Source organism: Callorhinus ursinus, unplaced genomic scaffold (assembly GCF_003265705.2).
Source record: "Callorhinus ursinus isolate GAN/ISIS: 27379988/994484 unplaced genomic scaffold, GSC_fseal_2.0 scaffold19, whole genome shotgun sequence".
Lineage (NCBI taxonomy): Eukaryota > Metazoa > Chordata > Mammalia > Carnivora > Otariidae > Callorhinus > Callorhinus ursinus.
Genome location: NW_027397081.1, coordinates 13597411 through 13620684, shown reverse-complemented (window position 1 = coordinate 13620684; position 23274 = coordinate 13597411). Strand labels below are relative to the sequence as shown.

Genomic DNA, 23274 nt, shown 5'->3' with positions numbered 1-23274 from the left:
GTCAATTATGTATTGAAAAAAGAGTATCAACTACTCTATATTGGACTCTGGAGTGAAACTAAACCAGAATTTTGTTCTACTCTAAGGATTGATATTAGGACTTATAAAACCATACTTGAATACTGTTAGGGCGGTACAGGCAACAACGTAATTTTTAAACAATGTGAACTTCAATAATTGGACAGCCTCTACTAGTAGAACACCATAGCCTGCTGGGGGCTCTTCCTGGTGGGGCCTGGAGGTCAGCGTCAGCCTCCCAGCCTTTAAGCCCGCATCCCCTGATCTCTAAATCTTAATTCTGGAGCATCACAGCCACCCAGGAAAACTAGAAAATGAGGAACATTCAAGAAATAGTTGTTATTTTTCTAATAAATGGCGAGAGATGGCCACTTGTTTTCTCCTCAGTCTAAGACTGATAAACTGCTAAAACGAAAGAGAAAAGTCTCTCAGCCTAAGTTTATTCATTCTCCATGAGAAGCTTTTCTCACCGGCCCCATCTTTATTTGCTCAGTTGTGCCAAGCCACCTTCCTTTGGCCTCTGTGCTCAGCCACAGAAAGCGTCTCACAGGGTTTAGTTATAAGGCACTTGATTTTTATTCCAGAACAGTCTGATAATAATTTGCAGCACTGTTGGGATTTGTATTTAAATCAAGAACTCTCCATTTCCTTGTCTGATCTCTTACTGTTGGACCATCCTTCTAGGAATTTTACTGAATACTTCAGTACTGGCACTCCCAGTTTTCTTTCCCCTAAAGAACTGAAAGCAGATGATTTCAAAACAAGATTTTCTTTTCCCTCAGTGCCATTCGAACACAGGAGGAGCTGATCTCAGCTGAGTCAGATCTTATTACAGCCAACACTATTGTAGATTAAGTTCCATTATAGTTAATTCTGAGATTATGTATTTTCTTTGGTTGTGTAAAACTGTGGTATTGACTAGTACTTTAAATAAACCCCCTTAACTAACTTGCAAGTGGAAATGTGTATATATTTCTGTTGTGACAGTAACATATCAACATTGAGCTTATAGAGTGTAAGTCTTCCAATCCCTACAGCACCATTGTTCCAGGAAGGTCCAATATAACAAAATTTCATTGCAACAACAAAAAACCTCTGTATTTTGTATGATTGTATTTAACATTTACGCCATCTCTGAATGCATCTGTAGGTCTTAGCACATTCAGTGTATGTTATTTATACATAGAAATGTCTTGTTTCAAGACCATTTGTCTACTTCATTTAGATTTTAAAATAGTCACTATATAAAGTAGGTTTGACCTTAGCTGACAGCTGACAATGACAGGGTTTCCTTGGGCGTATTAAAAACTGTCATTTCTGGGGCTGAGTCTACAGGCAGAGTGAGGGTCCCTTAACTCTGGCCAGCTTCTTACCAAAAGAGGAGCTCTTGGCAATAACCCGTCTGATGTGTTTTTGGTTGACTTTTTAATTCTTTCTATAGGATCGTGATGTTGCAAGATAGTCACGCTGTTTTAGCCATGATTATGACAAGACGGGGACACGATGGCAGATTATATTTTCATGAAGAAGAACAGCATGTTTGGTGCCTGGTTTTCCTTTTGGGAAAAGGCAGATAGCATTAAAGAGGAGCTGTGAATCCAGAACATATATGACAAGCGCACAGACTCTTATGGGCCCCATTCTGCTCCATCCAGAGGTTGTCATTGCAGACCATTCATCTGTCGCCTGCTCTCATAGTATCTGTTCTCCCCCAGACTGCTACCTGAGCTAGGCAAGGTGGATTGGGATAACAGAATCTGGCAGTATATCCCATAGTATCCTGGTTCTGAAAAGTGTAAGACTTTAGTGCCATTTAACTTGGGGAAAAAAATTATAAGGTTATTTGTTTTCCAGGAGGCAGACGTTTTCAGAGATTTTAATAGCCAGTTTATTTTTGTTTCCTTTCTGGATTTTGAGATTTGAGAGAAATAGAGCCGTCTTTGAAATTTGAATTGCTCTGGGGAATTAAACATTATTAAGAAGTTTGTTAAAATGATTGAAAAAAAAAGAACTCTTTGGAATTACCTTTGAACGCACCTGGTATTGACTGGATGTACTCATGTGACACCAGACCATACCCTTCTTCCAGGCACCTGCAAGGAACAAGAATTTCCTGAGTAATTGCATCTTCCTTGCGTTCTTCCCCTGCCTCCTGGCACACAGATGTCTTCTGTTTCCCCAGCTCAAAGCAGTTTTATGTGGTCAGAAAGAATCTATGACTCAATTTCTTTCAGACCACTCCTCTGCCCACAGAGCCGAGAGTGATTGCTTTGCCATGTCCCATCCTTTGGCATCACATGAAGGGCTTAAGGGACCGTTGGCATTCCCTCCATCATAGGATCAGCCTGAAGATGCTGATGATTCAGTTCCCCAGATTTCTGCCCACCCCTTCTCCTGGTCTGTGGCGCCTTGATGGAGGAAGCCTGTTGTTTCTGGCCTTCCATCAGTCTCCATCAGCACCAACACCCCGGGTGTGTCAACTGGCTTCGCTCTTCGCTGGTGCATTTAATACGTACCCCGATGTCCTTGCTTTCTCAGTTCCTCGCAGTCCAACTTACCATCCCCCCTAACATTGCTTTTGGCTAGCTCACAGCCTGCTTTTTTCCGAACTTGGCTTGTAGGTGGCTCTAGCGTGACAGAGCCTGTGAAGAGTACCTGGCATTCAATCGTCAGAAAAGGAAAATCAGTTTGATTTGCCTTTTTAAAGGTATGCTAGCTACTGAGTAAACTATCCAGAATTAATTATCTTAGGTGCCATGTGGGTTACAAACTCTGACTTTGGAGTGAGACTGACCAGAATTTGTGTCCTGGCTCTGCCTCTTATTTTCAGGTCAAATTTCTTAACTTCTCTGATTTTTAATTTCTTTATGTGTAAAATGGGTATGATGGTAATAGAGGTTGGTGTGTGAATTAAATGCTTAATTAAAGCGGTTAGCACTCTGACTAGCATATAAATGCTCAATAAATGTTAGTAATTATTAGTGAGTAATATTTTTGAAGGAATTGCTCTATTAATCTTTCATACCCTCCTTCCTTATGTTTTTTATTCTCTTCTCTCTCTCACTCTGTTAACATGCTAAAGATATATGATTAATACTTTCAATCAAATCCACAGGGTTTATGGGGAAGGCTTATTGCTAAGAGTTTTGGTTTGTTGTAACGTAATCTTGACATTAAGGCTTTGCCCACATTGCAGATATCTATGTCTCCCCAAGTGGTAATCTTGGTTTACAGATTATTCTGCATTCTGCCTCAGACAAGATCAGTGAGTAGGTGCCCCTGTGTGAGGCAAAGAACTCTAAAGCTACAAGGGAAAGCCCTGGAAACCATCTGACCCAGGCTTTTGCCCCCAAACCCTGCCACCTCTGTCTTCTGTAAAAGGATAGTTGTCTGCTTTTTCTGGTTGGAAGCCTGGAGAAGGTCTGTTCTCTCGTGGATTCTTAGGGCCCGCTGAGGAAATGTGTTCGAAGGAGCTGTAGCGGGCATGCAGTCTAGTACTTCTCTCCTCAGCCTGTCTCGTGTTGTGGTGGGCACCGGGGTACACAGCTCAGGCAGAGAGACGCAGGCTCCATCCTTGTGGGACTCCTGGTCTTCCTGACATAATGCTGGGAGCCCTTCTAGGGACGTCTCAGATGCCAGCCTCTGATTCAGCGCATCTAGTGATAATAAGTATGCTCTTTCCCAGGACAGATCATTCCCGTTTCACAGTTTTGTGGGTTTCAGAGCTGGACAGGACTGAGGAGTTCATCCTTTCCAGGATAGTTGTTTCTGGACTTAACTTTGCAAGCGAACTCTTACTCAGAACACTCATCTATAAAATGGGTAAAATTAGCTGTGCTGCAGGTGGGGCTCTGCCCACTGGACAGCGCCTCTCGCTTCCCTAAGGGGCCCCTCCTCAGATCCCTAAGACCCTGACCCAAGAATTTGGATCACCTCTAACAATTAGAAAGACTTGTCCTACATTGAACTTGTGACTTCCTAATCATATCAGATTCAGGCCCCTGGAACAGCATAGTATAAATCCACTTGGTTTTCTTTTTAAAAACCCTTCCGATACTTGAAGAACACCAAGTATGCCCCTTGCTGCTGACCTACATACATACACCTCATCTCCAAGATAAATCAGCCTCCTGGCCTTTCCCCTGTCTTCAGGGGCCATGTTCTCAAACTTTGAGTCCGGAAATTCTTTCTAAAGTTACTCATTTCTTCTTCTGGCCTGGAAACTGGAGACAGAACTTCTGTCAACTACTTTTGGTGAATTTGAAGTTGGTTTTTAATTCCCCTTGCTCACCCTTTTCTTCCTCCACCCCCCCACCCCCCCCAACCCAGACAGGATACTCTGAACCTCTTAGAGAAAAACTGTTTATCATCAAGTTTCGAAAGGAAAAAAGTTGTTAAAGACCTGGCCCTCTTGGATGGAATGACATGGGCAATCTCCGTGTCATTCCCATTTTAGGGCCTGGCCTGACGCAGCCCTGTCTCCACAGATCCTTCCAAATGCCTGTCAGTGCCGCAGGGCAGGGCCCGGGAGCATCCTCTAGTTAGCGAGCTGGTGGCAGATGGAGTTTCAGGGCCTGGGGCGATGTGCACTGCAGAGACCGCCTGGCGTCCTGTGCGTCTTGCGCGGGGCAGATGAAAGAGGCGACCGCAGGCACTGCTGGGTGCTCTGGCACGCGCACACAGAGCGGCCTGTTCCTGCAGGCGCTAGCCGAGGGCGGGGACGAGGGACGGGGCCGTTGGCGACATGAAAATAGAGGACTTGGCAGCTGGAAAAGTTGATGCGTGGTACGTACCCTTTCATCGGAGGCCCTTGCTTCCTTCCACTCGTTTTAATTGACTGCCCCGTGGTTGCTTGTGGTATGAGGTTGGGAGCATTGATTACCTTTGTTCTCACCCTCTCTCCATATTTTATGTAGACCGGTGTGTTCACATTGGGCCTGAATTTAATTTCACGAGCTATGTAGGACACACTTAGGAAGTATGAGTTGATGATAATATCTGGCTTTCTGCATTTTGTCATATTTTACCATCTGTGCAACACATGGAAAGTGTGAGATTTCTGTTCCTTTGCATGAGAGATATTATGGAGGGCATAGGCATACAAGATAAAAACTTGTCTCCTGGGGATCGTCACTGCCACCAGGAGGCCTTAACCTGGGACCTATAGCCATCGGGGGAATCGATGGCATGATTCGAGGGCTCCTTGAACAGACTGAAGTTACATGCAAATTTTTGCGTATAAATTCTTGTTTGCATTTTTCTGGAGAGTTTTCAAGGCATCTGAAACCAAATCATGATTAAGGATGACTGAATAAAGATTTCAAGATCCTGAAATTGAACTAGCTCTATCTTCTAAGCAAGGCTTACTATATTAGTGTTCATTTCTTTTGGTTTTAAGGAAATTGCCTTGAAAATCCTGTTTTAAAACAAGCCTATAACTGAACGTCATTCTGCCTTGGTCATCTGATTGAGGACTGACGTGGTTACCTTTTATGCACTGCATGCTGTGTGAGAACTGAAAGAAAACAGAAGGGCGCCATCTAGAGGCCTGAACAAAAATCTCACCACTTTCCAATCAGGCCCAGGCCTCCTCCCTACCTGGGGGTCTTTAGTTGTAGTAAACTTTTTTTTTTTTTTTTTTAAAGGGGCGCCTGGGTGGCTCAGTCGTTAAGCGTCTGCCTTCAGCTCAGGTCATGGTTCCAGGGTCCTGGGATCGAGCCCCGCATCGGGCACCCCGCTCCGCGGGAAGCCTGCTTCTCCCTCTCCCATTCCCCCTGTTTGTGTTCCCTCTTTCGCTGTCGCTCTCTCTGTCAAATAAATAAATAAAATCTTTAAAAAAAATAAATAAAGTAGGCTCCATGCGCCAGCGTGGAACCCAACGTGGGGCTTGAACTCATGACCCTGAGATCAAGACCTGAGCTGAGACCAAGAGTCAGACGCTTAACCAACTGAGCCACCCAGGCACCCCAGTTGTAGTAACTTTTTTAAAATTAGGAACATTTTTTTCCTCTCAGGTAACTGCAGATCACAAAGGTGTGTATCAAAGATATTTATAATCTATACAAATGCTCCAGGTGTGGGGTGTAGCCTGGCTACTTTGGAAATATAATTTTAAATAAAAATATAATGTTGTAGATGGCATTTACTCTTTCATAGGCATATAGGTTTTAGGATCTACACTGCATTTGAATATACTTTTAATTATAAAGCAAGAACAAATTGATGCCTGCTATAAAATCATTCTGATATAGGGATTTTTCTTTTTGTATTTTCTTTTAAAGCAAGAATAAATTTAGAATTGAGTACATTGTCTTAATTACTCTTTCTTTTCCTTTTAATATGGTGATTTAGAATGGTGTTTGCCACATGGTGCAGAAACTGTGGGGTTGCAGAGTTGAATTCACTCTGGAAAAATAGATCAAACAGGATTTATACCCCCATGAAGATGTATCAAGGGTGCTTAGAAGCCTATCTCTGTGCCGCAGCCCTGCCATTACTTTGCAGTGTCGAGCATGTTCACTTGTTTCTTCTTTTATACAGGAGGCTAATAATAGAAGCTAATTTAGGGTTGTTGAGAGGAGTAAATGAAATAAAGTTGTTAAGCAAGGTGCCTTGGATAAAAAGTCTTTTGAAATTAGCGCTGATTGGTTACTACTGTCATCACTGGCCAGTCTTATTTTGTGGACCAATGTCATGAAATGGAAACCGTTTTAAAACCTATATCTTACAGAGAATTCTATAGTTCTTTTAAAATATCTTTTTTTTAATTGAAACATAACTGACACACATCACTGGAGTAATCGCAGGGGTACAACATGGTGATGCAGCATTCACGTGCGTTCTGGCGCGATCACCGCAAGAACCTCGCTGCCCTCTGTGGCCGTGTGAGGTTCTGCTGTCCTCACCTGTATTCCCAGTGCTGCACATTGCTTCTTCACTTCTTACTTCTTTTATAACTGGAAATGTGTGCCTTTTAGTCCCCTTCCCCAACTCAACCACCCCCTCACCCTGCTCCCCAGAATTTTACAGTTTTAAAAAGCATTTTCACAAACACAATCTCGTTTGACTAGAGTTTCAATAAGTATTGATTCATATACTCAGTAGCTACTGATTGAGTGCCAGTTAGGTATAATCAGCATGTCTGGTATTGACGGTTTGGTACCAGAAACATCGGTAGGAAAGACACGGGCCTTACACTGTGGTGAGGGAGCTGGACAATACAGAAGTAAACCAGATAGCTTCCAAAGAAGTCGTTTGTGTGGAGAAAATTCGAGTGGTGGCATAGAGGGTGACCGGAGGCCCCCTCGAGATCGATGAGGTGGCCAGGGAAGAGCTTTCTGAGGAAGTGGCATTTAAGTCCTCTCCTGAGTGACAGGGAGTCAGCCATGGGAGGTCTGAGGAAGCAGCGAGTGGAAAGGCCGCTGGTGGGAATGTGCTAGACACGTGCACAGTCCAGAGAGGATGCTGGTGCTGCCGGGGCTCCGTGAGCCAGAAGGAGTGTGGCAGGAGGCGAGGCCAGGGGCAGAGATGTGGGCCTGGGGGCTGGGGACGTCGGACTTCATTCTCTAGGTTGTGGGAAGAGACTGGAGAGTTGTAGGCAAGGTGGTGCTAACTCAGATTTTTATGTTTTAGAAATATGCCCTTTGCTTCTCTATGGAAAACAAATTGTAAAGGAGCAAGGGTGGACGCGGAAAGACCAGCCAGGAGACTTTTGCAGTAGTCTAGGCAAGGGGTGCTGGTGGCTTGGCTGAAGAGGGTAAATTACTGGCTAGGAGTTCGGATCCTGCCCACCGCTCTGCGCAGTCCAGAGGCAGCATAGCGCGTGGTTAAGGGCAGCAGCCGAAGTGTCAGACTGTCGGGTTTGAGACCTGACTTCCATGAGATCTTGGACACATTTCTTGACTTCTCTGTGCCTCTTTTTTACCATCTCTAAAATGGCAGTGAGGATGGGACCTTCCTGCTAGGATTGCTGTGAGGTGTAGAAGAGAGAAAAGTAGTTGTTAAGTGCTCCAGAGAGTGTCCGTTAGTGCTGCCCGCTCTTGTCATCGCTGCCACCTCCAAACACAAGGACTCCTCCCTCATCATCCTCTACCCCCAGTTTACACCTGAGAAAACTTAGTGCTTTCGAAATCGGAAAATAGGGTTCTTGATCGTGAACCCATTGTACGTTCTGTAACATAGTATCTAGTATGAACTGGCAAAGAAAAATACTGATCTGAATCTCTGTAGCTCAGAGCCCAGTTGTATGCACCTGTGAATGTTTAAATACACACTGAGAAAATGACAAGTCTGGCAGCGGAGTCCCAGTGGATAGGAAGGAGCATCCAGAGCCTCTCTCCCCCACACCTTGGACCACTGGAAATTTAAATTCTGAGGTTTGAAGAGAGCTCTGGACACCAACAAGCCAGAAGCATTAGTAGGCACGTAGTAATACATATAGGAAGGTAGAACTGAATGTTTTGAGGACCTTGTAAGATATTGAATCTCTTTAGAGGACATTCAGTTCTTTTTTTTTTTTTTTAAGATTTATTCATTTTAGAGAGAGAGCGAGCACATGTGGGAGGGGCAGGGAGAGGGAGAGAATCTCAAGCAGAGTCCGTGCTGAGCCTGGAGCCTGATGTGGGGCTCCATCCCACCAGCCTGAGATCAGGACCTGAGTCGAAACCAAGAGTCGGATGCTTAACTGACTGCGCCACCCAGGTGCCCCCAGAGGACATTCAGTTCTTTATTAATTGCGTTAAATGGGGCCGTACATAATATAAATAAATGAGACCCAGGGATTATCTCTAAACTGTCTGGTTAGACTTCTAATGAAGGTATTAACCCAACTTTTCTCCACCTCTTCCTGCCTTTGCCCGTTCCCTTGTGGAGTAAGCAGTGACATAGGTAAGGAGCAAGCAAGAGAAATGAGCAGCAAGGAGCTGAAGAGTCCATCTGCTTGCCTTGCCTCGAGTTCCTCAGCCGCACCAGTGCCCCCCTTGCTGAGCCTGAAGGCGGCCCCTTTGTGTCTGTTGCAGAGTGTGAGCACCTGATCCGCCACATGCTGGTGTTAGACCCAAACAAGCGCCTCTCAATGGAGCAGATCTGCAAGCACAAGTGGATGAAGCTGGGGGACACGGATCCCAACTTTGACCGGGTGAGCTGAGTTCTGCTCGCCTCTGGGAACTCTGCTCAGAGCTCTCTCTTTTGCATGAGATTGTAATTAGGCTGGGACTTGCAAAGGGCGGGTGCTGGGAGCAAACTGTGATATGTTACTGAAGCAGCGAGGGAAGCAAGCAGGAGGGAATTTCAAAGCCATTTGAGTTGTTGGAGAGTAGTGATACCAGTTGCCTACCACTTGCCCCAAAATCATAGTCCCTCCTTGGCTTTTGAAACCATATAGCCCACATTCCTGCCGCTAACCGACCACGGGGATAGCTCCTTCCTCTTGTCTTTGTTCAGTTCAGTGGCTTCTGCAGCACAGCTTTATTTAAACCATTTTGGCCATCCCAAAGGACCTCAGCAAAACAGGGATCTTGTCTGCCTATAGCTGAGTACCTAGAACTTTCTTGCTTCGGCTTTGTCTGAGGCCAAAAATATCCCAAGCTAGGGGCGCGGAACAGCTAGTTCCTTATAGACAGACCATCTGCCATCACGACATGGTTAACTGCGGCTTTGATAGCTTGCCTCTTTTTAATGTCACAGTTAATAGCTGAATGCCAGCAGCTGAAGGAAGAAAGACAGATAGACCCGCTGAATGAGGACGTCCTCTTGGCCATGGAGGACATGGGACTGGACAAAGAGCGGACGCTACAGGTATCCCTAAAGGCGTAGAGGACAAAGCGAGGGGGTAGCCGTGTTCCCTCTGTCCTGCCTTTTCCACTCTTTTCTCCTTCCTGAGAACTTCCCTTTTCTCTCTATTCTTCTTCCTCCGCCCCTCTCTGAGCCTTGACAAGAAGGTGCTTTGGTCTTCTAATGTACTATTGAGAGGGTTTTGTTACTGACATGCCGTTTCACCAGGGTTTTTTACTCTTTCCCCTTCTCCCTTGGTAGTCATTAAGATCAGATGCCTATGATCACTATAGTGCAATCTACAGCCTGCTGTGTGATCGACATAAGAGACACAAAACCCTGCGTGTCGGAGCGCCTCCTAGCATGCCCCGAGCCGTGGCCTTTCAAGCACCAGTAAGTGTCCAGGTGGGCAATAACTCCAGCGACCTGAATCAGGACAAGTAGCACAGGGGAGGAGGGGATGGTTAGCCAGTGCTCACCAACTCACTCTAGGAGAGTTTCCTGGTCTTCCTTACCTCTGTCCCCTCCTATCCATCATCTCTTCCTTTGTCAGAGGTCAAGCAGAGGTCAGAACCTTTTTCTTTGACAGGGAGGATGGAAGGGCATCCCAGTACTCGGGATGGGCAACAAGAGTTGCTTTTTTTTTTTTTTTTTTTTTTTTTAAGAAACAGCCAATCATTGATAGAGACTGTTTTCCCTAAAGAATTCTTCCTTGTCGTAGCTTCTAAGGGCAGAGGAACCAAAGGCTCAGAGGTAGAAACATAGACTTTAGCAACCAAGAATCCTTTGAAAGACCATCATTATTTCCATCTAGCATGTAGGATAAGAATGTATACGTATGTGCTACTTTCTAGACGGAGCAGGCTGGTACCACTATGAACATCAGCGTTCCCCAGGTGCAGCTGATCAATCCAGAGAACCAGATTGTGGAGGCAAGTAGTGACCTCGGATAGCTGTCGGCCGAAACCACTTTCTTCCCTGCATCTTCGCTTCCTTTCTTGGCTTCTCATTTCGAACTCATCTTTATTTCTAATTTGATTGTATTTCCTTTACCTCAGCCGGATGGGACAGTGAACTTGGACAGTGATGAGGGTGAAGAGCCCTCCCCTGAAGCATTGGTCCGCTATTTGTCCATGCGGAGGCACACAGTGGGTGTGGCTGACCCACGGTGAGTATCTGGCCAACAGCCCTGATTAATTCCATGGCAGAGAATTCCCACCTGACTTTGAGTTCCTACCATGGCTCATTTTTCCTACTTCATTGTACCTCCTAGATGAGATCGAATCCAGTGGCCAAGATATGTTTTTGTTTTTGTTTTTTTTTTATCCCAGTTCAGGGTCCCGGGTTGAAGATCAGACTTGATGTGACCAAAGTATTACAGAGCTGTCCCTGGTGGATGGTGGGCCGATAGCCACCGTGGTGCCCATTAATCACAATACTTTGGTGAAGAGCGTGATAGTATCTTGGCTCACAAAAATTGAGTTCTTCTGATCTAAGTCACATAAAAGTACCCCTTAAAATTCATCCAAGTTTGACAGCTTTCAGAGATATTGTTTACTACATGTTCTAATGCAAGATTCATCTAGGAAGGGAGGACAAACGATACGGTGTAATTTATGTAAGTTAAAAAAATTAAATTAAGCGAGCAAGAATCCAAAAACATACCAAGTAAGTACCAGTTTCCCACAGCGTTTTCCCAAAACAGGCCTTCAGTATGCTCTCTGATGCCCTCATGGGGAAATGTACCGAAGGCTGGCAGTCTGTTTTTGTTCTACATTTGAAGACTTTCAACATTAAAAATAGCCTTACCTCTTCTCTGGATATTTCCTCTACTGTGCTGGGAAGAGAAGGTTATGGCAAGAGTTCTCTTGAGAGTTCAATTAGCGGCAAAACTGGTGTTCTTATAAATACCTTTTTTCTCTGAGTGATTTCCAAAAAAGCCTCCCGAGGCCTGCTGATTGTTTGCTTTACGTTTCTCATTCTCGGCCTACGATCAAACAGGCAGTAGGGGAACATTCTGGCTTCAAAGACCATGTCAGCTGCAAAGGGGTGGAGTCCTGTGTCAACTCTGTTCGTGGAAAGATCTCTTATTTTAGTGTGTGCTGTAAACCTTACTGTTAGGGCGCAACAGCCCTGCACATCCACCACTTATCTGTCCCATCAGCACCGACAGGAATAATTGCATTCTTTCCCTGGTGAATCAGTTGCTACTTCGGGCAGCCATTGTTTTAGTGGATGGTCTGTGTCCTCTAGAAGTTTGCTCTTCACCTCCAGGCTTTGAAAACCTGAACTGGAGTGGTGCCAGGATTTCCTCTTGGCTCAGAGCTGTTGGTTTTACATGAGTGGTCAACGAAGAATAGCAATCCCCAGTCCCAAATGGTAAAATGGCAGAGAGCCACATTCTGTACACTAGACTTCTACTTGCTTTGGGGTCTTAGAAGTACAAATTCAGGAGGAAAGTAAAAAAGTAAAACAACAACAACAACAACAACAAAACTCTGCCGAACTTAGCAGTTTCATCAGTTTGGGGATATGAGCACTTTGGAGTGAGACTATTAACCACACTTCTCTGTCATCCTGTTTCCTGTCAGCACGGAAGTTCTGGAAGATCTGCAGAAGCTCCTGCCTGGCTTTCCTGGAGTCAACCCACAGGCTCCATTCCTGCAGGTGGCCCCTAACATGAACTTCATGCACAACCTGTTGCCCATGCAAAATTTGCAACCGACTGGGCAGCTTGAGTACAAGGTACCTGGATGTGGGAGAGGGCTTGCCCCCAGAGAAACACATTTGAGCTTCCTTTGAGAGACTTTGAGGGACCTTGCCCAGGATTTAAGGGTATATCCTTTATTTTATTTATTTATTTATTTATTTATTTATTTATTTAATTTTTTTTATAGATTTTTTTTTTTAAAGATTTTATTTATTCATTCATGAGAGACAGAGGGATAGAGAGAGAGAGAAGCAGAGGGAGAAGCAGGCTCCCAAGGAGCGGGGAGCCCGATGTGGGACTCGATCCCAGGACCCTGGGATCATGACCTGAGCCGAAGGCAGACGCTTAACCATCTGAGCCACCCAGGCGCCCTAAGGGTATATCCTTATAGAGAAGGATGATGTCTCTTGCACAGCAGCTTGGGTGAGAGGGAAGATCAGTCTCGACATACTTAAAGGATCCTTTAGTTTCCGTAGTTTAGAGGACTGCTCTTTTCTCCCTCCTCCTTCCCCACCTCACCACCCCGTCCTGCCCACTGTACTTACGACAGGAGCAGTCCCTCTTACAGCCGCCCACCCTACAGCTGCTGAATGGAATGGGCCCCCTCGGCCGGAGGGCATCAGATGGAGGAGCCAACATCCAGCTACATGCCCAGCAGCTGCTGAAGCGCCCACGGGGACCCTCCCCACTTGTCACCATGACACCAGTGAGTAGCGGCCCAGGGCTCAACCTACTTTCTCAGAGGCTTTTGATGAAGAAGCTGTGGGCCTAGGGCTGGGAGCCCAGATCACCCACCTAAATGTCTGAATTTCCTCTTCCTCTAAGCTTATGATGCGCAGTGTATTCCCATTTTCTTCAGGATCGTAGAATTTTCCAGACTTAATTTTTGGCTAACTTCTTTACTTAACCAAACAATTGCCACTCTGAAGTCCGCTCCTGAAGAGGATCGTCCTCAGTGGCCTACTTCCCGGCTCTGCTGCTAGGTGCCACCACAGCCCCATAGCCCAGAGGTGGGGTCCCCATGGCCTGACCCCAGAGGTGGAGGTTCCCGTGGCCCTCTCACGGTAACTCCTCCCCGCCTGAGGGCAGTGGTGCCTAACTGTTTTCTGTAGAACGAACTGCTCTTCACCGACCCTTTCTCCTTTGATGAACACCACTTCGCATTTTTGGTACAACCTCGCTCACTTACTTGGCTTTCGTAAGCTCTAACGTAGTCAGTCAGTGTCTCTCAATCCCATCTTTTTTTATATGTATATATAACGGTCACATTCAGAGATTCTTTTGCTCTGCTGGGTTCTGTTTATTTCCGGTTATTTTCTTGTCATAGGTAAACCAGTTCATTCATTCATTCGTTTGTCCCTTCTTCACTGTCACAGGACCATACAATTGGGTGCTAATCATACCCACAGCCCTTCCTGGGTGTTTTTAGAGCAGCGCTTCTCAACGTACCTCTGGTGGAGGACCTTTTTCCCCCTTCAGTCCATCATGGGATTAATACTTTTGTAAAATACAATAAAAGTGAATTATTAGAGATATAAAAATTTTAAAACATACAAAATACAAGGCTAAATTTTCAGCAGACAAAATTACCCCGTTAAATTGCTATAAAAGTTTCTAAAAGCTTACTCTTTATTTCTGTACTAACCTTATCATGGATTTGGTAACAGAACAGTTTGTGGACTGATGCGGGTCCACCATGGGCCCCGCTTTCAGTAACGGGCCTGCTGGGAAAAGGAAAGGATCGTATTCATAGTTCTTGGCCTCACTGAGCTTATCATACTGGGAAGACAGGATCACCATATGTGCAGTGTTGGAATAATAGTAAAGGACCATGTGTGAGTAAGCAGGCGCCGTAGTGTGGACCGTGGCCTAGGCGGTGGCGGAGGTGTTCAGGGAAGGACCAGAGATCGAAGCAGGTTATGAAGGGTCAGGAACAGCTTTGTGGGAGGTGGAGTGACCTCCTCTGTCCACTGTAACTGTTTTCGCCAAGGTCACTAACAACCTTTTGTTGATAAATCCAGTGGATGTTTTTGATCTTTTGGGCCTTCCGACTGTATCAGTCACTGCTGACCATTTTTTTCTCTTTGAAATACTGTCTTCGTTTGGCTTCTGTGACACCACATTCTCATTTTCTTCCCACCTCTCCTTTTCAGGTTCCCTTTCTGCTTGTTTTTTGAAGTTGGTGAAACCCCAGTTTTATCTCAGGCCCTGTTTCCATGTCATTTTACATACGCTCTCTGGCTGATCCTTGTCCGCTCCCATAATTTCTGTTACCAAAGGATTCTCCAGCCCAGATGGCTCTTTTCCTCTGCGTTCTCCCCTTCCTACAGACGGACCGCCTACCGCATAGATTCAGTTGGTTATCCTACTAGTACTTGACATGTCCTCAAATTTGAATTTGACGTATCCTCAAATGACTGCAGGTAACCCGTTTCTCCTCCTGGGTGACAGGGATGGGCATGTCGTCCTCCTGGTCACACAAGCTAGGAATGTGGGATTTCTCTTTAAACTCTTCCCTCCCCCCATCCCCATGTCAAGTCAGTTATCCAGCGCCTTCCTTCTGTCCTCCCCCACTGCTCCTTCCTTTCATCACTGTCATCCTTTGCCAAGACTGACACAGGGGCCTCCTCACTAGCCTCCTTACCTCCAGGCTTTTCTCCTCATCCCCTCCACCAGCCCTTTCTACACTGCAACTCAAGCAGGCTAGCTTTCTAGAGTATAAATCTTGTAACATCCTATCCGTGCCGAAAATCCTTGTGATTCACCGCTGCTCTTCCTCAAAATATACTACTTAATGTGGCATTCAAAGCCATCTGTAACTGGCCGCTCTGTCCCTCTCCTGCCTCATCTGTCACCACATCCTGCCTAACCCTGTTCACTCCGGTCTCGTGGAACTGTAGTAAGGGATCCAGACAGCCTAGCATTTATTTTTTTATTTTTAAAGATTTATTTATTTATTTTGAGAGCATGAGAATGAGAGAGAGAGAGAGAGCACATGAGAGGGAAGAGGGTCAGAGGGAGAAGCAGGCTCCCCGCTGAGCAGGGAGCCCGATGCGGGACTCGATCCCGGGACTCCAGGACCATGACCTGAGCCGAAGGCAGTCGCCCAACCAACTGAGCCACTCAGGCGCCCCAGACAGCCTCCCATTTAAAGAGTGGGATTATTCCCAAAGTTTTCGTTTTGTTTTATAATGATCTTCCATTTTTGAAAAAGCTCTTTCATAATAATCAAAGTATGACTTTTTTTGCTCTAGTCCCTGAGGCATGGTGATTATGTGAGCCACCAGGCTGTGAGGAGCTATGAAGGATGCACAGCATTCGAAAGTCCTCATGTAGATGAGGAGAGTCACGATAATGCATGCATTGTGGTGGTTCTCGTTTCACATATGTGTTTTGGTGGGTAATAGCTATTTTAAAGCATTGAATTGCAACTACACAATTATGTGTTATGTACCAAAATGCACTTTTAAAAAACCATGATGAATTTTTGGCACAAGAGACATCTAAACGCTGGTGATGACATTAATATGACACAACAGGCCAGTTCCTAGAAGTTCCAGGTAAACAAGCTTCTACTGTATTTTCAGGTCCCCAGACACCTGCAGGCCTTCTCTTTTCTGTCAGCCTAGAAACCCCAGAGGCTTGTGAGCCTTCTCCTCTATACGTGGCCAGCTCCTGTTTACCCTTCAGGTTTCAGGTGAAGTGTCCCATCCTCCAAGATGCTTTCCTCGATTCCCAAGGGCCCCAGTAGAGGACCAGGTCATGCCGTTCTGTAATTGTCTGCTTCCTTGGCTCTGTCCTCCACTAACTGCAAAATGAGGGCAAGACCTGTGTTAATTCCTATATCATCCTGGAAGATGGTAGGCATTCCGCTCTTTGTTGGATGAGTGAACGAAGATGAATCAGAGGAAGAAATGCAAATTAAAATCACTTGAGCGAGGTAAAAATGGAAAGCTAGAAAGGCATATGAAAGTTCCATATAACCCGGGGGCCCTAGAAAAGTTTTGTAAATAAAATGAACAGAAAGGCCTGTCCCCAGCCCCGTTTCTGGAACAGGCCGTATTCCGGAAGAAGCGCCACCTTGAGCTTTTCCTTCCTGTCTCCCTGCAGGCAGTGCCGGCAGTTACCCCTGTGGACGAGGAGAGCTCGGATGGGGAGCCAGATCAGGAAGCTGTGCAGAGGTAATGTGACATCTGGCGGTGCTTGCAGAACGTCCTTGGGCAGGCTCCCCTGCAACCAACGAAAGGTCACCTCTGCCCAAGGAGGTGGCACAGTGCAGCTTCAACATTTGTGTGGTCTCTTTGCTCAAGCCAGATGGCATGTTCCTCCCCACATGGAAGTAACAGAAGACTACCCAGAAAATGTCATTTCTGTAAGCGCCATTGGAAGTCCCCTAAGTGACAGCAATAACCATAAGAACTTTTTCTCTCCTCCCTCCTTCCTTATTTGCCCCCCTGCCTTCATATTGCAACTCTGATAGTATTCACAAGGCGCAAAGCCTGCTCCTACCTGCCAAGAACTGTTTACTGAAAAGGAATTGGAGATTTGGGATGACAGTGATCCTAGCTAGTCTGGCCATGGACCTCTGGCATGGACTGTTCCTTTCCAGGAGAATGAATACTTCTTGTACTGTTGCTGTATGCTTCTTCCATCCCCTTGTACCAACAAAGAGATAATGAAAAAAAGAATATGGGATTCGGGCCAGGGACAGATGCAAATATCTGTTGTTGGCAGAACCTTGTTGAGAGATGCCTAATTCACAGAAAACGGCAGTGACCATCAGGCATGCTGTGCTGTTCATTTTACCTCAGTCCCGTTAGCCGTGGTCCGCAGCTCCATGCATGCCCCCTTGTGGGAGTCGTCTTTCTTATTTTCCGGGGAGGGGGGGAGGTTTGACCAGAATCCAGCATGTATTTTCCCAGAAATACAGGTGTTCTTCAAAATTATATGTTTTTCTCTTGAGGGAAGTTGAAATAAAATGGTTTTCACGGGCTCTTGGGGAAACTTTGGGTGTCTTTATCAAATGGGTATTAAATCACTCATGGCTCACTCTTTGGCAAGTTTACGTACCACGAATTGCTCTATAGTCTGTTAACTGGTTTTAGCTGAAAGAGGCAAAGTAGTTAAGAACGAAGCAGGAGCACTTTTTCAGAACCTGACGGTGGCTGGCCAGTACTCTCTTCCTTATGCCCTGTAGCTCTGTATGAGGGCTGCTATTCAAAAAGAAACTGGCCCCGTTTGGAAAGAAGAGTGGAGAACAAGGTGGTGGCCTCCTACAGTTTAGCCAATAGAAGAAAAATCGTCGTAACCTTTTTTTTTTTCCCCTCTCGATGGTATTGTCTCTATAGTTGGCTGATAATAGGGTATATGATGTTGCAAATGGGCCCCTGCTGGTGCCATGAAAAAAAAATTAGGAAACTTAACTGCCTTTGTCCCTTCATTATACAGTAGCATTTCACTTTATCTTCTTTGTCTTGGACTTTCCTTCCTCCAGCTCCACCTTCTTTCTTCTTTAGACCAACATTTAAAGGGTAAAGTGCCCATCAGTCCTGACGTCATGGAGAGGGATAATGCTTCTTTTATGTGTGCCCGAGAAGAGCAGCAGTGACCGAGGAAGCCGTCAGCTAGATGGAGGGGGACCCATGGCTTATTTTTGGTATTAACTAAATAGTGGATCCGATAGATCTTTAGAATGAAACTCATCAGCTTGTCAGCTCCTTAGCTTTGAAACTTCTGTTTTCTTGCCTTGCCTTCCCCCCCGCAAAAAAAAAAACAATTCTGAATATTTCTTGCAGTTTCGTTTCTTCATCCTCTAGAGAATGTGGTTCCCTTGGGACAACATCAGTTTTTCTTCTCTGATGATTGACTTACAATCATGGGGCTTGAGAGAAGGGGTAGTTTGGGAAATCACTCATCCTCAAATGGAAGGATCTGTTTGCTGTGACTTGTAAATGAGGACAATCTCAAGACCTGGGGGGGCCGTTGGGATCTGGAGACGTACTTGGAGTCCTTCTGAATATCTGTCTCTCTTGGCTCATCTCTAGGAATAATACTTAGGGCTCATTTCCTCTGACTTGTAATTTGGAAATTTGGAGGGACAAGAAGAATAACAAGTGGGAAATAAATCCTTCTATCGAATGGAACGAAGGAAGGAAAATCAGTCTTCTTTGTGAGCTACATCTGTTTTCTCTCTTCTCTTAGTGGCTACTCTTAGGTTCGAAATTCAGCCACTCGAGTGGTAAGCCAGCTTTTGTTGGCCAGCTGACCATATTTCACTTTCATCCAGCCAGGGGTCTGTTTGCCATGGAGCCCTTTTTGCTCTGGCACTATTTCATTCTGAGTGCTTTGGATTAACTTCTAATGCTTCTTGCAGAGGAATATTCCTGTCTGTCTTTTTTACTATGAAATGTGCTCCTGCTTGTTGCAGGTACTTGGCAAATAGGTCCAAAAGACATACACTGGCCATGACCAACCCTACAGCTGAGATCCCACCGGACCTACAACGGCAGCTAGGACAGCAACCTTTCCGTTCCCGGGTCTGGCCCCCTCACCTGGTACCTGATCAGCATCGGTGAGTAGCCACATGAGCTATGTGAGCTCCTTGAGGCTCATCGGGCAGGCACCCTTCTTGCTAATCTTACAGTGATGGTGATGAGCATCCAGGCTTTAAGTAGCATCCTGAGCTTACATCTTCTCAGCTCCTTGCACTAAGCAGTGCACAGGGCCATGTGAGATTCTTCTTTCCCATTACCTCGTAGACATGTTTACGGTCTGCAGTTCATTCTCGTGATTCTAGGTGTTGACTCATAGATGAAATTGAACTTGAAACCTGCGAGGAAGTGAAGTTCTCAGAGGACAGCTGGACATGGGAGGATTTGTAGCCTTATCGGTAGACTTGACCCATCACCTTCAAAAGAATGAGCATATCTTACCATGTTACTACTGAACAGTGAGCTTGGACATGGAGGAAGGTACATCTCTTTGTGAATGGTAGAGCAGAGGTACTGCATTCTCTTGAGTGTTGTGCTCAAGAAGTCATTCTTGCATATTCTGATGGCTGAAATCTTTTACTAGGTCTCTCTTACATTTGTAATTCATCCTCTTGAGGAAATAACAAGCTTAACCTTCCTGGCCAAGAAAACTTCCTAAAATTGAATCCAAGTAAGCCTGGAAGCACAGGGGCGTGACACTTGGCTAGATTAAGGTGATTACCTTCTGTGAATTCTTCCATGACTAAAACCTTAGCTGTGTCCCCTCTAAAGCCGTCCCCAAGCTCGTGGGCCACACTTTCCAGGCCACCACCAACTGCTGAGCTTATTTTATTTCAATCTTGCTGGGAGGACAAAGAAAGCAGTCTTACTTGAGAAAGTTGAAAAGCAGTCAGGTTCCAAGGAAATGAAGTTTATAAATGTGTTATGAAATCTCATAACCAGCTCACACTGGCAAGCTTGACACAATGTTTTTATTGTGGTGAGTTACCCATCGGGCTTCCTTATAATCAGCACAGACCGTGGACTCTGCGCAGACGGAGTCTGAATTAGCGCCCTGTTGGCACTCTGAGACAAGGGAGATAAGCCATTAGACACGACCGTGAATAACAGAATGGTCTGGTCGGAGTAGCAGGAATGACGGCTCTCCAACAAAAACTCCGGTGCAGAGGGACAGTATTTTCCTAAGGAAAATCTCTCCGGACTTAACACTGTGAGGGCACTGCAAGAGAAGGGACTTGGGGTGATGGTTGGAGAGGTGCCCCCCCCCTCCCCCCCAACCCCCCCCCCCCACCGGCTTAAATTTTCCATGATTTCTCAACAACACCGAGCTCACCACTGTTGGCCAACAGAACCTTTATTTCTTTTTTCTCCCTGTCTGTGTCTTCCCTGCCTCCACAGCCTGACAGTTGTTGAGCCTTTGTCAGGGTCTGTTGTCCAGCCAAAGTCCCTCGGGTATCCTTGTTTCATCGTCCGTGTTCCTCAGGAGACCCTCCTGTCGGGGGAAACGTGGAGATCGGCGCCTCTCCACAGTCAGCCTCTCTCACGGGTCTCCTACCCTGTGTCCGTGTGTCTAGTGAGGAAGGCTGCGTCGGCCACAGCTCCCTGTGTGTGTGGTTGCCGCCCTGCCTACAGTCACCGTCCAGGCCTGGCCTGCTGGAAATGTGTCCACCGTCTGTGTTCGTGTGAACACTCGTGGTGGAGCGTTTCAAGGGTTTCCTGTGGCCAAGCCAGTTTGAACTGGAATGAATACTTGATGAGTGGCAGATTGTGCAAGACGGGGCATTTATGCAAACTCAGCCTGTCTTGGTGGGATTCCTGTAAAAACACGGCAGCACGAGAGACTGAAGGTAGTCTGCAGAGGACAAGAGCACCTTTGCAGGGCCAGAAAACACTGGAAATGGGTGGCCTAGACAGATTATTGAGTTCCTCTCATTTTCCGGAGGAAATGATTCAAGAACAGCGTATATACATCTATTCTTCTGGGGTGTCATTCATGAAGTCCAGCATGGAGACGGAAGAGGGCTCTGATCAACCGTTTCGATCTTGGAAATGTGTAATTTTAAAAGCTTAAAAAAAAATGTAAAGCATAATTTTAAAAAAGCGAACACAGGATGGATTTTATCTAGGTGGGGAACCAAGTTCCTATTTGAAAAGTGTAGTGGGAACGTCAGCCTGATATGGGGCTGTCCTGAGTTTGAACATGATTGCAAGTAAGAATAAAACACAGTGGATCCTGTGAGTGCTTCTGAAATGAGCAACTCCATCAGAACTCTTCCTCTGAAGTTCCTGTGCCCGACTGACCAGGGTCAGTCTCTGCACAACGGGAGCTTCTGGAAAAGTCACGAAATACCCGGGCCTGGGAGAGCGGCTCTGAGGGGGTGGGGTGGGTTTTGTGCAGACAGGCTTAATGAACGCCTTGCAGAACACAGCTTTCTGAGTGAATCAGAAATGGGTCCATTATCAGAAAATATCGAAAGCGTAAGGGTCGAATGTTAGGAGAAAATAGTATTTGCTGTCTTTGACTCCAGACCCCTGAAGTAGAAACATAGGAAGTACTGAGGAAGTGCTCCTGAAAGCGGCTTTCGTGATCCCCGTTTCTGGAGAGTGTCTGCCAAAACCGTGCGTCTTTTGTGTTACACACGTGTGTTTGTACTCATTTCATCAGCGCACCACTGTGTCGAGCTTCCGGTAGAGCCTGAAACCGAAGTCATCATTAGCAAAGAGAGGGTAAAGGGTTTGCCCCCATGGCCACAACCCTGGACCACTCCGCACAGTCATCAGCCCCCCCCGCCCCCCCAGACCCTCCCTGTCTGCATTGTATTTGAACTCGCTTGTCCACCTGCTTCCTTAGCCTTGCTCCGCTTCAGTCCAGAGTGAGTAGCTGGCAAGGGGGTACATCATTTCACCCATAGTTCAGTGTGATATCATCTCTGCCCTGGACATGAAACCCTGATCCTTTCCATCAGCTGCTGGAATGCTGCCTTGGCAGTCTTTTATCTGCTTACCTCAACCCATAAGCATCTCTTTCTGATTAGGTAAGGAGTAGAGGTGTTAGCGTCTAACTCCCATGCTGTCTTAGGCATTCCTTACTGATCGCTTGTTCTTTCTTTCTGTAAGATCCCGGCTCTGTTCTGACTGAGCCGTGGGATTTTTGTCCACACGATTCCTCTTTCACTAGGAGGTTGGGGGGAGGCGTGCCGCTCTGAGAAGTTAATTTTCACAGTGGCCAACTGTATTTGCATTGACCAGGTACGCACACAGGATCTTGAGGCCCGCATTCGTTGAGAGTGTGCCGTCTCCATCGGGGGGCTCAAAAGTCCCCCCATCCTCCCACTTGAACCTCCACCCTCCACTTTCCAGCCCAGAACCTTTGACTTCCGAGCCAGGCCTTTGCCACAGAGCTGACCATGGTTTCCTTCTGGTCATTCGGAGAGTGCTGCTCAGGGAAAACTGGGTCAAACAGTGGATTTGAGGTTTCTAGAGGCACTAGCCAGACATGATTATAAAAGCCAGATCTCCTGTGCAGCTTGGCCTGAGGGCCACTGAGAAGCTCTTGTGTCTGACCTAGTATATTTGTAAGAACTTGGATGTATTTGATCCCAGGACCTCACCGGGCTTGGAAAGTAAGCCAGCTAAAGGTAAGTGGAAGTGGAAGCTGTGCAGCTGGAGTTCTCGGAAGGGCAGCAGGCTAGGGCCGCGGCCGGCCTCTGGAGACGGCCTGGAGGTGGCGTAATGCGCAGGGCTGCTCGAGCAGCCAGCCACCTTTGCGTTCTGGAACAGCCGTCCCTGGGTGATTTGGTCCGAGCAGCTGAGTCCTCGCCCCTAACCTTCTCTTCCCATGTATTCAGCTCCACCTACAAGGACTCCAACAGCCTGCACCTCCCCACGGAGCGTTTCTCCCCCGTGCGCCGGTTCTCAGACGGGGCCGCAAGCGTCCAGGCCTTCAAAGCTCACCTGGAGAAGCTGGCGAGCAGCAGTAGCATCAGACAGCTGCAGCAGGTAACGGCGGGGGCGGCAGCCCCTCCGCAGAAGCGCGGGCACGCCGAGCAGTAGCGCGTGCAGGAGTAGTGGGCGGGCAAATCGCCGCCCCATCCCTGTCAAGGTTCAGATCCGTGTAGCTTCCTAACGCTCCTTCCCTACTCCTTGGTATGTACGGCTTTCCCCAGGCTCGAACGGCAACCCCCCACCCCCCGTGAAAGGCCTAGATTTTCCTCCCGTCTCTGTAATTTTTAGAGACGGATTCCCGGGCATGGGTTTCGGTGGGAAGCCTCAGGGAAGGTGCTT

At 46.5% G+C, this 23274-nt stretch overlaps 1 protein-coding gene across 9 annotated transcripts in view; it reads left to right on the top strand.

The window, feature by feature from the left end:
- The window catches only part of SIK3 (SIK family kinase 3), a 241884-nt gene that overhangs the window by 201256 nt on the left and 17354 nt on the right, over positions 1-23274 (top strand). For 5 of the 9 annotated variants that reach the window (XM_025893385.2, XM_025893381.2, XM_073903786.1 and 2 more), the window contains 10 exons: positions 9036-9154; positions 9703-9813; positions 10051-10194; positions 10644-10721; positions 10848-10957; positions 12381-12534; positions 13050-13205; positions 16610-16680; positions 18927-19070; positions 22839-22989. In XM_025893385.2, the coding sequence (XP_025749170.1) occupies positions 9036-9154; positions 9703-9813; positions 10051-10194; positions 10644-10721; positions 10848-10957; positions 12381-12534; positions 13050-13205; positions 16610-16680; positions 18927-19070; positions 22839-22989 (1238 nt within the window). The remainder of the gene's footprint in view (positions 1-9035; positions 9155-9702; positions 9814-10050; positions 10195-10643; positions 10722-10847; positions 10958-12380; positions 12535-13049; positions 13206-16609; positions 16681-18926; positions 19071-22838; positions 22990-23274) is intronic. The other 4 variants (XM_025893384.2, XM_073903787.1, XM_073903785.1 and 1 more) reach the window with 2 other exon arrangements.